The sequence below is a fragment of the Salvelinus namaycush genome, chromosome 21 (assembly GCF_016432855.1).
Source record: "Salvelinus namaycush isolate Seneca chromosome 21, SaNama_1.0, whole genome shotgun sequence".
Classification (NCBI taxonomy): Eukaryota; Metazoa; Chordata; class Actinopteri; order Salmoniformes; family Salmonidae; genus Salvelinus; species Salvelinus namaycush.
In genome coordinates this window covers 44,784,050-44,799,495 of record NC_052327.1, presented here as the reverse complement: position 1 = coordinate 44,799,495, position 15,446 = coordinate 44,784,050, and the positions used below count along the sequence as shown (strand labels likewise).

General features: G+C 43.7%; 1 protein-coding gene across 1 annotated transcript in view; it reads left to right on the top strand.

The window, feature by feature from the left end:
- The window catches only part of LOC120065919 (inositol 1,4,5-trisphosphate receptor type 2-like), a 100,080-nt gene that overhangs the window by 64,697 nt on the left and 19,937 nt on the right, over window positions 1-15,446 (top strand). Inside the window, exons 24-27 of the mRNA XM_039016962.1 lie at window positions 7,845-7,934; window positions 8,987-9,117; window positions 9,391-9,556; window positions 10,070-10,230. Of these exons, the coding sequence (XP_038872890.1) occupies window positions 7,845-7,934; window positions 8,987-9,117; window positions 9,391-9,556; window positions 10,070-10,230 (548 nt within the window). The remainder of the gene's footprint in view (window positions 1-7,844; window positions 7,935-8,986; window positions 9,118-9,390; window positions 9,557-10,069; window positions 10,231-15,446) is intronic.

Genomic DNA, 15,446 nt, shown 5'->3' with positions numbered 1-15,446 from the left:
AAATGTGCATATTTAGAGCTGAAATCAGTGGTTATCCATTATGCTAACGTAGCTTCTTTTTCCCAGAATGTGCGGATATTTCTATTAGACTCTCACCTATTCTGACCAAATAGCTATTCATAAACATTACAAAAAAATACATGTTGTATAGGAAATGATAGATACACTAGTTCTTAATGCAATCACAGTGTTAGAATTCTAAAAATATCTTCATTACGACATAAGGCTTATGTTATAGCGAGAGAGTGGCCAAAACCTGGGCGCAAAACTACTAGTACACAGTTCGACAGATATATGAAATAGCATCACAAAATGGGTCCTACTTTTGGTGATCTTCCATCAGAATGTTGTACAATGGGGTCCTTTGTCCAGAACAGTCGTTGTTTGGATTTAGAACATCGTTTTTCCCTCTTGAATTAGCAAGCACACTGGCCAAGTGGCGCGAAGCTCTCCATCGTCAACAAACACAGACAACGCAACACGCCTAACGTCCCGAAAAAATTTCAATAATCTAATAAAACTATATTGAAAAAACATACTTTACGATGATATTGTGACATGTATCAAATAAAATCAAAGCCGGAGATAGTAGTCGCCTATAACGACGGCTTTTCAGAAGGCAATTCCAGGTCCATCTTCGCGCTTTCCAGAAAACAGGAAATGGATGACTCGTCGTGCCAAGAGGATATATTCCACCTCAGACCAAGATAAACACTTCATTTCTTCTCTCACTTCCTCTTGACATCTAGGGGAAGGTGTATGACGTGCATGTATACTCATACGTATCATGCCCATTTATAGGCAGGCCCTTGAACAGAGCATCATTTTCAGACTTTCCACTTCCTGGTCAGAAAGTGTGCTGCCAAATGAGTTCTGTTTTACTCACAGACAAAATTCAAACGGTTTTAGAAACTAGAGAGTGTTTTCTATCCAATAGTAATAATAATATGCATATTGTACGAGCAAGAATAGAGTACGAGGCCGTTTAAATTGGGCACGATTTTCCCCCAAAGTGTAAATAGCGCCCTCTATCCTCAACAGGTTATTAACTTCTGGGCCACATCTTGACTGATGGCAGCCCAATCTTGCATAATCAATGCTTGGAGTTTGTCAGAATTTGTGGGTTTTCTTTTGTCCACCCGCCTCTTGAGGATTGACCACAAGTTCTCAATGGGATTAAGGTCTGGGGAGTTTCCTGGCCATGGACCCAAAATATCGATGTTTTGTTCCCCGAGCCACTTAGTTATCACTTTTGCCTCATGGCAAGGTGCTCCATCATGCTGGAAAAGGCATTGTTCGTCACCAAACTGTCCCTGCATGGTTGGGAGAAGTTGCTCTCGGAGGATGTGTTGGTACCATTCTTTATTCATGGCTGTGTTCTTAGGCAAAATTGTGAGTGAGCCCACTCCCTTGGCTGAGAAGCAACCGCACACATGAATGGTCTCAGGATGCTTTACTGTTGGCATGACACAGGACTGATGGTAGCGCTCACCTTGTCTTCTCCGGACAAGCTTTTTTCCGGATGCCCCAAACAATCGGAAAGGGGATTCATCAGAGAAAATGACTTTACCCCAGTCCTCAGCAGTCCAATCCCTGTACCTTTTGCAGAATATCAGTCTGTCCCTGATGTCTTTCCTGGAGAGAAGTGGCTTCTTTGCCGCCCTTCTTGACACCAGGCCATCCTCCAAAAGTCTTCGCCTCACTGTGCGTGCAGATGCACTCACACCTGCATGCTGCCATTCCTGAGCAAGCTCTGTACTGGTGGTGCCCCGATCCCACAGCTGAATCAACTTTAGGAGATGGTCTTGGTGCTTGCTGGACTTTCTTGGGCGCCCTGAAGCCTTCTTTCCAACAATTGAATCGCTCTCCTTGAAGTTCTTGATGATCCGATAAATGGTTGATTTAGGTGCAATCTTACTGGCAGCAATATCCTTGCATGTGAAGCCCTTTATGTGCAAAGCAATGATGACGGCACGTGTTTCCTTGCAGGTAACCATGGTTGACAGAGGAAGAACAATGATTCCACCACCCTCCTTTTTGAAGCTTCCAGTCTGTTATTCGAACTCAATCAGCATGACAGAGTGATCTCCAGGCTTGTCCTCGTCAACACTCACACCTGTGTTAACGAGAGAATCACTGACATGATGTCAGCTGGTCCTGTTGTGGCAGGGCTGAAATGCAGTGGAAATATTTTTGGGGGATTCAGTTAATTTGCATGGTAAAGAGGAACTTTGCAATTAATTGTAATTCATCTGATCATTCATCATAACATTCTGGAGTATATGCAAATTGCCATCAAAATGTACATCCTGTTTTCAATAACTGCAAAAAAATTGCCAAGAAATGAACTTTGTTTAATTTTTATTTTTATAAAACTGCAAAAAATGTGCCAAGAAATGAACTTTGTTTTTTATTTTTGTTTTTTATTTCACCTTTATTTAACCAGGTGGGCCAGCTGAGAACAAGTTCTCATTTACAACTTTGACCTGGCCACGATAAAGCAAAGCAGTGCGACACAAACAACACAGAGTTACACATGGAATAAACTAATGTAGAGTCAATAACACAATAGAAAAGTCTATATACAGTGTTTGCAAATGAATGTAGTTAGATTAGGGAGGTAAGGCAATAAATAGGCCAGAGTGGTGAAATAATTATAATTTAGCAATTAAACACTGGAGTGATAGATGTGCAGAAGATTGACTGTGCAAGTAGAAATACTGGGGTGCAAAGGAGAAAAACAATAACAATATGGGGATGAGGTACGATGGTGCAATGGTCAATGATGTAAGCTGCTCTGACAGCTGATGCTTAAAGTTAGTGAGGGAGATATGAGTCTCCAGCTTCAGTGATTTTTGCAATTCGTTCCAGTCATTGGCAGCAGAGAACTGGAACGAAAGGTGGCCAAAAGAGGAATTGGCTTTGGGGGTGACCAGTGAAATATACCTGATGGAGCGTGTGCTACGGGTTGGTGCTGCTATGGTGACTAGTGAGCTGAGATAAGGCGGGGCTTTACCTAGCATAGACTTATAGATGACCTGGAGCCAGTGGGTTTGGCGAAGAATATGTTGCGAGGGCCAGCCAACGAGAGCATACAGGTCGCAGTGGTGGGTAGTATATGGGGCTTAATGTGAGTCTGGAAGGAGAGTTTACAGTCTAACCAGACACCTAGGTATTTGTAGTTGTCCACATATTCTAAGTCACAACCGTCCAGAGTAGTGATGCTAGACGGGCGGGCAGGTGCAGGCAGCGATCGGTTGAGGAGCATGCATTTAATTTTACTTGCATTTAAGAGCAGTTGGAGGCCATGGAAGGAGAGTTGTATGGCATTGAAGCTCTTCTGGAGGTTTTATTTATTTTACCTTTATTTAGCTAGGCAGTTAAGAACAAATTCGTATTTTCAATGACAGCCTAGGAACAGTGGGTAACTGCCTTGTTCAGGGGCAGAATGACAGATTTTTACCTTGTCAGCTCGGGGATTCATTCTTGCAACCTTTCGGTTACTAGTCCAACGCTCTAACCACTAGGCTACCTGCCGCCCCAGGTTAGTTAACACAGTGTCCAAAGAAGGGCCAGAAATATACAGAATAGTGTCGTCTGCGTAGAGGTGGATCAGATAATCACCAGCAGCAAGAGCAACAACATTGATGTATACAGAGAAAAGAGTCAGCCCGAGAATTGAACCCTGTGGCACCCCCATAGAGACTGCCAGAGGTCTGGACAACCTGCACTCCGATTTGACACACTGAACTCTGTCTGAGAAGTAGTTGGTAAACCAGGCGAGGCAGTCATTTGAGAACCAAGGCTGTTGAGTCTGCCGATAAGAATGCGGTGATTGACAGAGTCAAAAGCCTTGGCCAGGTCGATGAATACGGCTGCGCACAGGTTTGTCTTTTATCGATGGCGGTTATGATATCGTTTAGGACCTTGAGCGTGGCTGAGGTGCACCCGTGACCAGCTCGGAAACCTGATTGCATAGCGGAGAAGGTACGGTGGGATTTGAAATGGTCGGTGATCTGTTTAACTTGGCTTTCGAAGACCTTAGAAAGGCAGGGTAGAATAGATATAGGTCTGTAACAGTTTGGGTCTTGAGTGTCTCCCCCTTTGAAGAGGAGGATGACCTGCAGCAGCGTTCCAATCTTTGGGGATCTCAGATGATACGAAAGAGAGGTTGAACAGGCTAGTAATAGGGGTTGCAACAATTGCAGCAGATACTTTTAGAGAGGGTTCAGATTGTCTAGCCCAGCTGATTTGTAGGGGTCCAGATTTTGCAGGTCTTTCAGAACATCAGCTATCTGTATTTGGGTGAAGGAGAGATGGTGGAGGCTTGGGCAAGTTGCTGTGGGGGGTGCAGAGCTGTTGACCGGGGTAGGGGTAGCCAGGTGGAAAACATGGCCAGCGGTAGAAAAATGCTTATTGAAATTCTCAATTATTGTGGATTTATCAGTGGTGAAAATTAATTTAAATTGGTTAATAAATCTATGGCGACTTCAAAATGGCTGTCTAGCAATGATCAACAACCAACTTGACAGAGATTGAAGAATAAAAATATATATAATGTGCAAATATTGTGCTATCCAGGTGTGCAAAGATCTTAAAGACTTACCCAGATAGACTTACAGCTGTAATCATTTCCAGAGGTGATATTGACTCGGGTATGAATACTTTAAAGTATTTTTTACTTAAGTAGTTTTAAGGGAGATCTTTACTTTACTATTTGTATTTTTGACAACTTTTACTTTTACTCCACTAGATTCCTAAAGAAAATCATTTTTACTCCATATATTTTCCCTGACACCCAAAATTACTCGTTACATTTTGAATGCTTAGCAGGACAGGACAATTGTATAATTCACACACTTATCAAGAGAACGTCCCTGGTCATCCCTTCTGCCTCTGATCTGGTGCACTCACTAAACTCAAACGCTCCGTTTGGGTTATTTTTCCACCACTGTATTTTGGGGGGGGGGCTAAATGTAAAAATAATAATAATCATATTCAGTCTGTAACAGAAAAAAATGTGGAGTAGATCAAGGGGTAAGAATACTTTCTGAAGGCGCTGTACGTTAATACATCTTTGCATGGAGAAAGAATAGCCTATGCCTTTGCTCAGTTCCCAATTTGGCTATGTGTGTGAGAGAGCTTTCCAGAGCATGAGTGCATACATGCGAGAGTGTGTCTGTGTGGGCGTGTGTACGTGCTCTTGCACAGCGCTCGGGCAGTCAGAGGGAGAGAACCTGCCAGCACATGTGCACCTGTTGCATAATCTGGAGCAGTGGCTGTGCAGCGCAGCACTCTCTTATGTAACCGGCTGGGCTGGGGGGTGGGGGTGTGTCTCTGTCTGTGGGCTGAGCTGTCTGAGGGCACTGCAATTCTTAGTGCAATTTTTGACAAATGAAAAAGACCTAGCTAAAAGAGTCAACAGAGCTCTTTAAATTGCAGTTCATTTTCTCAAATCGTGTTTGTCCGTTTATCAAGGTTTATAATGCATATTACCTCTTTATGTGAGTGTTATACCACACAGTCCATTGGCCATAGGTGAAGCTTGGGACAAACTGTTTGATGGTGAAATTATTTGGGTTTATTGAAATGTGCCTGAAAAGAAAATATATGTTTGGGACCATCTGAAGCAGCGAAGAGAGAGGGTTATGAGATGGGTATATACTAGAATCTCTTACGAGAAAACGAGCTCCAGGCATGGACCCTATTAGACAGAATTGGTTGTCACAAAGTTGTCTCCAAGTCACTATACGTGATCAGTCAATTTGAGACGTTCTCACAAGTGGCTACGTTTACATGCACACCAATATCCCATTATTATTCGGTATACTCAATTATCGAGTTGACTTATATAAACATCATATGCCGTTCACAATCACCCGAAAAAGTTTGTATCCCGGTTATGAGAAACCTACATAAAATGCCTGGGATATTCTTATCTTCGATGGAATACTGTGGCATGTAAACCTCTTATCCCATTTAATGTTGTTTATTGCAGACTGTTTTACGCATCCCATTGTGTGATGTTTTCATCTGATTGTCAAACATCACTTTAAAAAGTAGGCTACCTGCACAGTTCCATCCACCATAATAATTTGTTTTGCTGATACGCCGTACTGGACATTATAGACTACTGGCTAAGTGTAACGGCAGCCTTCCTCCTCTTCGTCTGAAGAGGACCAAGACGCAGCGGAGCTCGTGTTCAACATGATTTTAATAAACCAGACAAAACTGTGAACACTTACAAAATAACAAACGTGGCTTACCGATACAGCCCTATCTGGTGCAGAGAAAACACAGAGACAGGAAACAACCACCCACAAAATCCCAACACAAAACAAGCCACCTATATATGATTCCCAATCAGAGACAACACAAAACATCTGCCTCTGATTGAGAACCATATTAGGCCAAACATAGAAACAGACAAACTAGACACACAACATAGAATGCCCACCCAGCTCACGTCCTGACCAACACTAAAACAAGCAAAACACACAAGAACTATGGTCAGAACGTGACACTAAGGCTACTTTCACCCCTAATTTAGATACGTTTCTGCTTTTCATTTCCGACATTTGGTAGGCCATTTCTTTGTCAACTATAGTTAGAAGAGAAGTTGCATGTATATTGCCCTAGAAGACTAAATAAAATAGTGTTCACCAGAATAATGTCTTATATTGATCAAATGAATACATTAGTAATCTAGTTAACAACGGTAAAGTTGTCTGTTTCGTTTAGGGAATGGGGAGTAACACACAATAACTCCAAAACAGCGGAAAGATTGTTCCTGTGCAAAATGTCCAAATGTCATCAGTTTGACCGGTTTTAAGGAAATTAAAAGCTGAGAAAACGATGAGACACATTCATGATAAGTCTTCAGTTGGTTTTGGGTGCATATTATATGTGGTTAAAATACTGTCTGCTTGCCAAATGTCAAAGATAACACTTTACACGTGCATTCACATTTTCTCAAGATGTTCAGTGAAATAAATAATATTTCTCCACTCCTGTTCCCAAGATAATTTCACTGCAAGAAATGCATAATTCTGCAGGAGTTAATATTATATTATTTTACATGTGAGAGGTTATAGGCCCACAGTCAGTGTCCACATTTAAGTTACTATTCCATTTAACCCATATGAACTTCAATTAGGAATATTCTGTTTATTTCTGGAGACAGGGATACTCGTGAGCAGGATATCAAAGGTGCATGTAAACAGCTTATCCCAAATAAGACCCTTAATTGGGTTATGATCTACTATCCGGACTACTTTGCGCATGTAAACGTGGTCAATGTCATAACCAGCCTTCTCACAACCTATTTATAATGTTGTGACAACGTTATGTTTTAGTAGTGACGAGGAGGGGGGAGCACCCTGCCCCATCTCCCCAGCTTCCCTACTCCCTGTTATGGTCTCAAGGGTCCCTGGCCGTGACTCTCCAGCCCAGGTGTGGACCTCTTGACTCTGCCTGTCTCTCATTATCACAGTCAAGCACTGTTGAAAAGGATATGAAGGGCCTGTTGAAATGTCAGTATTTTCAAACATACATAGCCACCGGCCTGCATCTGCTGTTATGTGCTGGATACTCAATTACTGCTAATGTGATTCATGTTGAGTCTATCATGACTGGTTATGAATAGATAACATATCTATCCTCCATGACAAAAGGGGCATGTCTGCTCTTTGTTTTGCTGCGACCTTTTTAATAACGTTTATAGATTATGAAATATTGATGAGAACCTTCAAGCGTCTTTTCTCTAGTAACCTTCGCAAAATCATTTCTGTATACTGTCCTATTATTTTGTTTTCAGTTGGACTTTCTTATTTTCCTGCTTTTAGGGAAACTGGAAACACTAAAAGATGGCCGAGCTCCCTCCGACAAGTGTTTGAAAGACGGCTGCCCAGACTACTTACCCACGTCTGTCACCAGTAAGTTATTATCACCAACTAAGTCTCTAAAATGACCCCCTTAAAAGGTATTCTCCCCTTGTCTCATTAGCATTTTCCTTTGTGTATAATTGACAATGCAGCAGGCTTTAGAACTCTCCATGTCAATTCCGTTTAGCCAACTAAAGAAGCTGTGTGTGGTCAGGTCTGGGCAGGTCTAGTGGTCCATAGCCGCTGCCTCTGGAGCATATGTACAATGTACTGTAGCGAACATGGGTTTGAATCCGGCCCTCTGCCCTTTCAGCACTTTCTATTCCACCTATCACCTCTATCTCTCTTTTTTTTGAGGCCATGTGATATGAACAGCCAACCACTCGTCCTTATCATGAATGTTTTATCTAACAGCATTTGGCACATGGATCCCCAAACTCAATGTCCTGTAACAGTGGTTCCTAATCAGAACAAGGCTAGTTCAGTCAGTTCTCAGTCCTTCATGTTCAGTAGCCCTCTAGGTGTGTACCTGTTCTGGGAGCTGTGTAAATGTGAAGTGTTGGCTACTCTCTCTAGTCAGTTAGCCTCTGGAAGGTTCCACGCTGAGGAAGGGTGTTGAGACAGGGTGTTAGAGGCAGGATGTTAAAGCAGCATCCTGGAGAGGGAGAAGCAGAGGGGATGACTCATCGAACTCATCTTTGTTCTCCAGCCCAGTGTGTGTCCATGGATCACAAGCACTTCAGGGGCCTCTACACGTGTCCTAACCCGCACTTCTCTCCGTGCTATTTCTATCCCTCCATCTCTGGCTATGTTTCACCCTCTCAATCTCTCCCTTGCTTTTTTCTATACACCCTCTCTTTCATTTTTTTTTGTCAGGTAGAGGGGTCACATCATCCCACGTGTTCCTTTGTTTAAACTCTTTCATCCTGTGTTGAAGTCCTACATCTACTATTGTGAAGGGATTTCTACCTGTGCAAGTTTTAGAATTTTGTCAGAATGTTTTTGAATTATAAACGGGTCACTCATTGTCAGGAACATCTAGGACACTACTACCTTTGTTGTGTACATTTATCATTAGTTTCGTACACAATTTTTGTGTCCAGTGATGGTGGAGGAGGACGATGGGACGGAGCGTGTGTGTGACACTCTGCTGATGTGTATCGTGACGGTGCTGAACCAGGGCCTGAGGAATGGAGGGGGAGTAGGAGATGTGCTGAGGAAGCCTTCCAAAGACGTGAGTGACCTGGTCCAATCAATCAGTTGATCAATGAACCAGTCAGCCAGTAATTGATGGATGGGGGGGGTGGATTGACTGTTTGTTTTACAAAAAATATAGAAAGCAAAAGGCCAAATCTTTTTCATGATGATGATTATGATAATGGTATTAATTGGGATGCTGATTATGACGATGCTGAGTATGATGACGTGTATAGTGATACAACTTTTCATGATGATGCTGATGAATATCACTTTTTCATTGTTTCTCACTGGTCCTCTCGTTAACCAGGATCCTCTGTTTGCGGCCCGTGTGGTGTATGACCTACTGTTCTTCTTTATTGTCATCATCATCGTCCTCAACCTCATCTTCGGCGTCATCATCGATACGTTCGCCGACCTGAGGAGTGAGAAGCAGAGGAAGGAGGAGATACTGAAGACCACCTGCTTCATCTGTGGTGGGTACACAGCCCTACATAGCACTTCATAACTCCACATAGCACTACATAACACTATGTAGCACTACGTAGAACTACATGGCACTATACAGCACTAGAGCACCACATAACATAGCACTACATAACAGTACATAGCACTACATAACTGTACATAGCAGAGAAATACAAATAGTACAGTTCTGTTGCTTTATTTGTTACCCTTCTGCGTGAAACTGTGGGGGGTTTTGTATCATCATGATGAAAACTCAGTAAATAGTGTCATTCTACAGTAAATTTCTTGCATCTTGCAACTTTGGTAGCAATACCCATTCGACTGTCTTGGAATGTTAGAAATAAATCGAACTTGCTATATTGTGCTTGCTGCCTGTAGATATCAGACATTCATATGTGCTGTAGATATACAACAAGACAGGATGGAGGCTCTAAAATATGGTTAAGAACACCAAAGAAAGACGGAACGGTAAAGTGAATTGTTGTTATCAGAGTGTATAAGTAATGTTTCACCTCTCTCAGGGTTGGAGAGGGATAAGTTTGACAACAAGACAGTGTCATTTGAGGAGCACATCAGGTCGGAACACAACATGTGGCACTACCTGTACTTCCTGGTTCTGGTGAGGGTGAAGGACCCCACGGAGTACACTGGCCCCGAGAGCTACGTGGCCCAGATGATCAAGGTGGGTAGTTAATTAGCTACCTCCATGCTCTACACATGTCTTTACCTCAACACACAGGGTCTGTGTTGCATGACAGAAGGGTGTGTGTGTTTTATCACCAAGGTACTGGTGATGCAATGATAAGTCAGGATTTTATATTTGAGCCCCTACGCTGAATGTGAAAACCGTGTTGGAACGATAAATTCACACTCCTTGCACACACAAACACTAAGTTTGTCCTGACAGTGTATGTGTATGCAGTAGCCATAGCGTCTGAAAGTGTGTGTTTCTCCTCCTCATCTTTGTCCTCAGTAGCCAGACACGGTGTTCCAGTCTGACTGTGAACCCCCAGCCTCTGCAGCAGACTCAGCCAAAAAAGAGAGAAAAAAACACCCAAAACGTGACTGAGAGTCACCCCCCCCCCCCTTCCCCCTGCCCAGCATCAGTCTCCCTTCTCCCTTCCTCTCCTTTTAATTATCTTCTCAGACTTGGTTACAAAGCTACAGTGCAGTACTTCTCTCAGGTTTCACATAAACTAGTGATTGTTACTATTATACTCTGACCTTCACCCCTTTAGGGTTGTAGTAGTGTGATACACAGACCTTCTCCCTTCTAGGGTTGTAGTAGTGTGATACACAGACCTTCTCCCTTCTAGGGTTGTAGTAGTGTGATACTCAGACCTTCTCCCTTCTAGGGTTGTAGTAGTGTGATACTCAGACCTTCTCCCTTCTAGGGTTGTAGTAGTGTGATACTCAGACCTTCTCCCTTCTAGGGTTGTAGTAGTGTGATACTCAGACCTTCTCCCTTCTAGGGTTGTAGTAGTGTGATACTCAGACCTTCTCCCTTCTAGGGTTGTAGTAGTGTGATACTCAGACCTTCTCCCCTCTAGGGTTGTAGTAATGTGATACTCAGACCATCTCCCCTCTAGGGTTGTAGTAGTGTGATACTCAGACCTTCTCCCTTCTAGGGTTGTAGTAGTGTGATACTCAGACCTTCTCCCCTCTAGGGTTGTAGTAATGTGATACTCAGACCATCTCCCCTCTAGGGTTGTAGTAGTGTGATACGCAGACCTTCTCCCTTCTAGGGTTGTAGTAGTGTGATACTCAGACCTTCTCCCCTCTAGGGTTGTAGTAGTGTGATACACAGACCTTCTCCCCTCTAGGGTTGTAGTAGTGTGATACTCAGACCTTCTCCCTTCTAGGGTTGTAGTAGTGTGATACACAGACCTTCTCCCCTCTAGGGTTGTAGTAGTGTGATACTCAGACCTTCTCCCTTCTAGGGTTGTAGTAGTATGATACTCAGACCTTCTCCCCTCTAGGGTTGTAGTAGTGTGATACAGTAATATAAAGGGTGGAGGCATCAGCTCACTGTATGTAATGAGTGCTGCAACCTGTCTGGAAAAGAAGCCATACAGAGGAGCGTTTATGTATTGGGTAGGTATTATGATGCATCGTTAGGCTTGTCATGAGCATGAATATCCCCCGCATAATTCCTTATAATCATCTCAAAATGATTCTGACTACTACCAGCGATTTTGAATCTGTTCAAATGTTGAAACAAAGAGATACTTAACATATGATATGCCTTGTTATAAAACATAAGAGCTCATACATGATTATAACATGTTATAAAGCATTATAGCTGGATGCTTTAAGTAAAGGGTTACCAAAAGGTGTTTTAGATGGTTGCCAAGAGGTTAATGGATTTAAACATCATTGTGGTGATTTACATTACGACATAATGGGAGATCAGGGATCATTGTATAACAATGCAGATTTGCATAACATAATTGACAACTGAATCTATTTTAACATGTTTTATACAAGTGATGCGTCCTCTTCTGACGGCCAGTCAGTCCAAGGTACTAGTGCATGGTGACGTCATGGTGAATCTTTTTATGTAGGGCCTATAAGCACTGTGATTGGCAGAATCCTGTTACGTGTGTGTGTGTGTGTGTGTGGGGGGGGGGGGGGGGGTTGCATGCTTACAGTGCATTCGGAAAGTATTCAGACCCTTTGACTTTTTCCACATTTTGTTACATTACAGCTTTATTCTAAAATGGATTACATTTTTTTTAAATCCTCATCAATCTACACACATTACCCCATAATGGCAAAGCGAAAATGGGTTCCTTAAATGGGTTCTTGGGAGGTGACCATGAACCCGATGGTCACTCTGGCAGAGCTCCAGAGTTCATCTGTGGAAATGGGAGAACCTTCCAGAAGGACAACCATCTCTGCAGCACTCCACCAATCAGTCCTTTATGGTAGAGTGGCTAGACGGAAGCCACTCCTCAGTAAAAGGTACATGACAGCCCGCTTGGAGTTTGCCAAAAGGCACCTAAAGGACTCTCAGACCATGAGAAACAAGATTCTCTGGTCTAATGAAACCAAGATTGAACTCTTTGGTCTGAATGCAAAGCGTCACGTCTGGAGGAAACCTGGTAACATCCCTACGGTGAAGCATGGTGGTGGCAGCATCATGCTGTGGGGATGTTTTTCAGTGGCAGGGACTGGGAGAGTGGTCAGGGTTGAGGGAAAGATGAACGGAGCAAAGTACAGAGAGATCCTTGATGAAAACCTGCTACAGAGTGCTTAGATTCACCTTCCAACAGGACAACGCCCCTAAGCACACAGCCAAGAAAAAGCAGGATTGGCTTCGGGACAAATCCCTGAATGTCCTTGAGTGGCCCAGCCAGAGCCCAGACTTGAACCCGATCTAACATTTCTGGAGAGACCTGAAAATAGCTGTGCAGCAACACTCCCCATCCAAACTGACAGAGCTTGAGAGGATCTGCAGAGAAGATTGGGAGAAACTCCACAAATACAGGTGTGCCAAGCTTGTAGCATCATACCCAAGAAGACTCGAGGCTGTAATCGCTGCCAAAGGTGCTTCAACAAAGTACTGAGTAAAGGGTCTGAAAACTTATGTAAATGTGATATTTCAGTTTTATTTTTTGCAAAAATGTAAAAAAAACTGTTTTTGCTTTCTCATTAGCGGGTATTGTGTGTAGATTGATAAGGGGGAAAAAACAGTTTAATTAATTTTAGAATAAGGCCATAACGTAACAAAATGTGGAAAAGTGAAGGGGTCTGAATACTTTCTGAATTTTGTGTGTGTGTGATTTATCACAGTGAGCACAGAACCAGCAGGTGTACTGCAGCCACAGCTGTGTTACATAACCCTTCTCAAGTGGCCTGCTAATGGATCAGCCTTGCATGGCACGTGCTCTCCCGTCCCTTTCTCCCACAAACACTCTCACACACAGACACACACTCCTTAGCAACGTCGCCGTCGGTTGCAACAGGATAGAGGAAGACGAGCATCGAGGGGCCTCTGAACTCATGATCTATAAATCAAATCAAATCAAATTGTATTTGTCACATACACATGGTTAGCAGATGTTAATGCGAGTGTAGCGAAATGCTTGTGCTTCTAGTTCCGACAATGCAGTAATAACCAACAAGTAATCTAACCTAACAATTCCACAACTACTACCTTATACACACAAGTGTAAAGGGATAAAGAATATGTACATAAAGATATATGAATGAGTGATGGTACAGAACGGCATAGGCAAGATGCAGTAGATGGTATAGTGTACAGTCTATACATATGAGATGAGTAATGTAGGGTATGTAAACATAAAGTGGCATAGTTTAAAGTGGCTAGTGATACATGTATTACATAAAGATGGCAAGATGCAGTGGATGATATACAGTACAGTATATACATATACATATGAGATGAGTAATGTAGGGTATGTAAACATTATATTAAGTGGCATTGTTTAAAGTGGCTAGTGATACATTTTTACATAATTTCCATCAATTCCCATTATTAAAGTGGCTGGAGTTGAGTCAGTATGTTGGCAGCGGCCACTAAATGTTAGTGGTGGCTGTTGAACAGTCTGATGGCCTTGAGATAGAAGCTGTTTTTCAGTCTCTCGGTCCCTGCTTTGATGCACCTGTACTGACCTCGCCTTCTGGATGATAGCGGGGTGAACAGGCAGTGGCTCGGGTGGTTGTTGTCCTTGATGATCTTTATGGCCTTCCTGTGACATCGGGTGGTGTAGGTGTCCTGGAGGGCAGGTAGTTTGCCCCCGGTGATGCGTTGTGCAGACCTCACTACCCTCTGGAGAGCCTTACGGTTGTGGGCGGAGCAGTTGCCGTACCAGGCGGTGATACAGCCCGACAGGATGCTCTCGATTGTGCATCTGTAGAAGTTTGTGAGTGCTTTTGGTGACAAGCCGAATTTCTTCAGCCTCCTGAGGTTGAAGAGGCGCTGCTGCGCCTTCTTCACAACGCTGTCTGTGTGGGTGGACCAATTCAGTTTGTCCGTGATGTGTACACCGAGGAACTTAAAACTTTCCACCTTCTCCACTACTGTCCCGTCGATGTGGATAGGGGGGTGCTCCCTCTGCTGTTTCCTGAAGTCCACAATCATCTCCTTTTGTTTTGTTGACGTTGAGTGTGAGGTTATTTTCCTGACACCACACTCCGAGGGCCCTCACCTCCTCCCTGTAGGCCGTCTCGTCGTTGTTGGTAATCAAGCCTACCACTGTAGTGTCGTCCGCAAACTTGATGATTTGAGTTGGAGGCGTGCATGGCCACGCAGTCGTGGGTGAACAGGGAGTACAGGAGAGGGCTCAGAACGCACCCTTGTGGGGCCCCAGTGTTGAGGATCAGCGGGGTGGAGATGTTGTTACCTACCCTCACCACCTGGGGGCGGCCCGTCAGGAAGTCCAGGACCCAGTTGCACAGGGCGGGGTCGAGACCCAGGGTCTCGAGCTTGATGACGAGTTTGGAGGGTACTATGGTGTTAAATGCTGAGCTGTAGTCGATGAACAGCATTCTCACATAGGTATTCCTCTTGTCCAGATGGGTTAGGGCAGTGTGCAGTGTGGTTGCGATTGCGTCGTCTGTGGACCTATTGGGTCGGTAAGCAAATTGGAGTGGGTCTAGGGTGTCAGGTAGGGTGGAGGTGATATGGTCCTTGACTAGTCTCTCAAAGCACTTCATGATGACGGAAGTGAGTGCTACGGGGCGGTAGTCGTTTAGCTCAGTTACCTTAGCTTTCTTGGGAACAGGAACAATGGTGGCCCTCTTGAAGCATGTGGGAACAGCAGACTGGGATAAGGATTGATTGAATATGTCCTTAAACACACCAGCCAGCTGGTCTGCGCATGCTCTGAGGACGCGGCTGGGAATGCCGTCTGGGCCTGCAGCCTTGCGAGG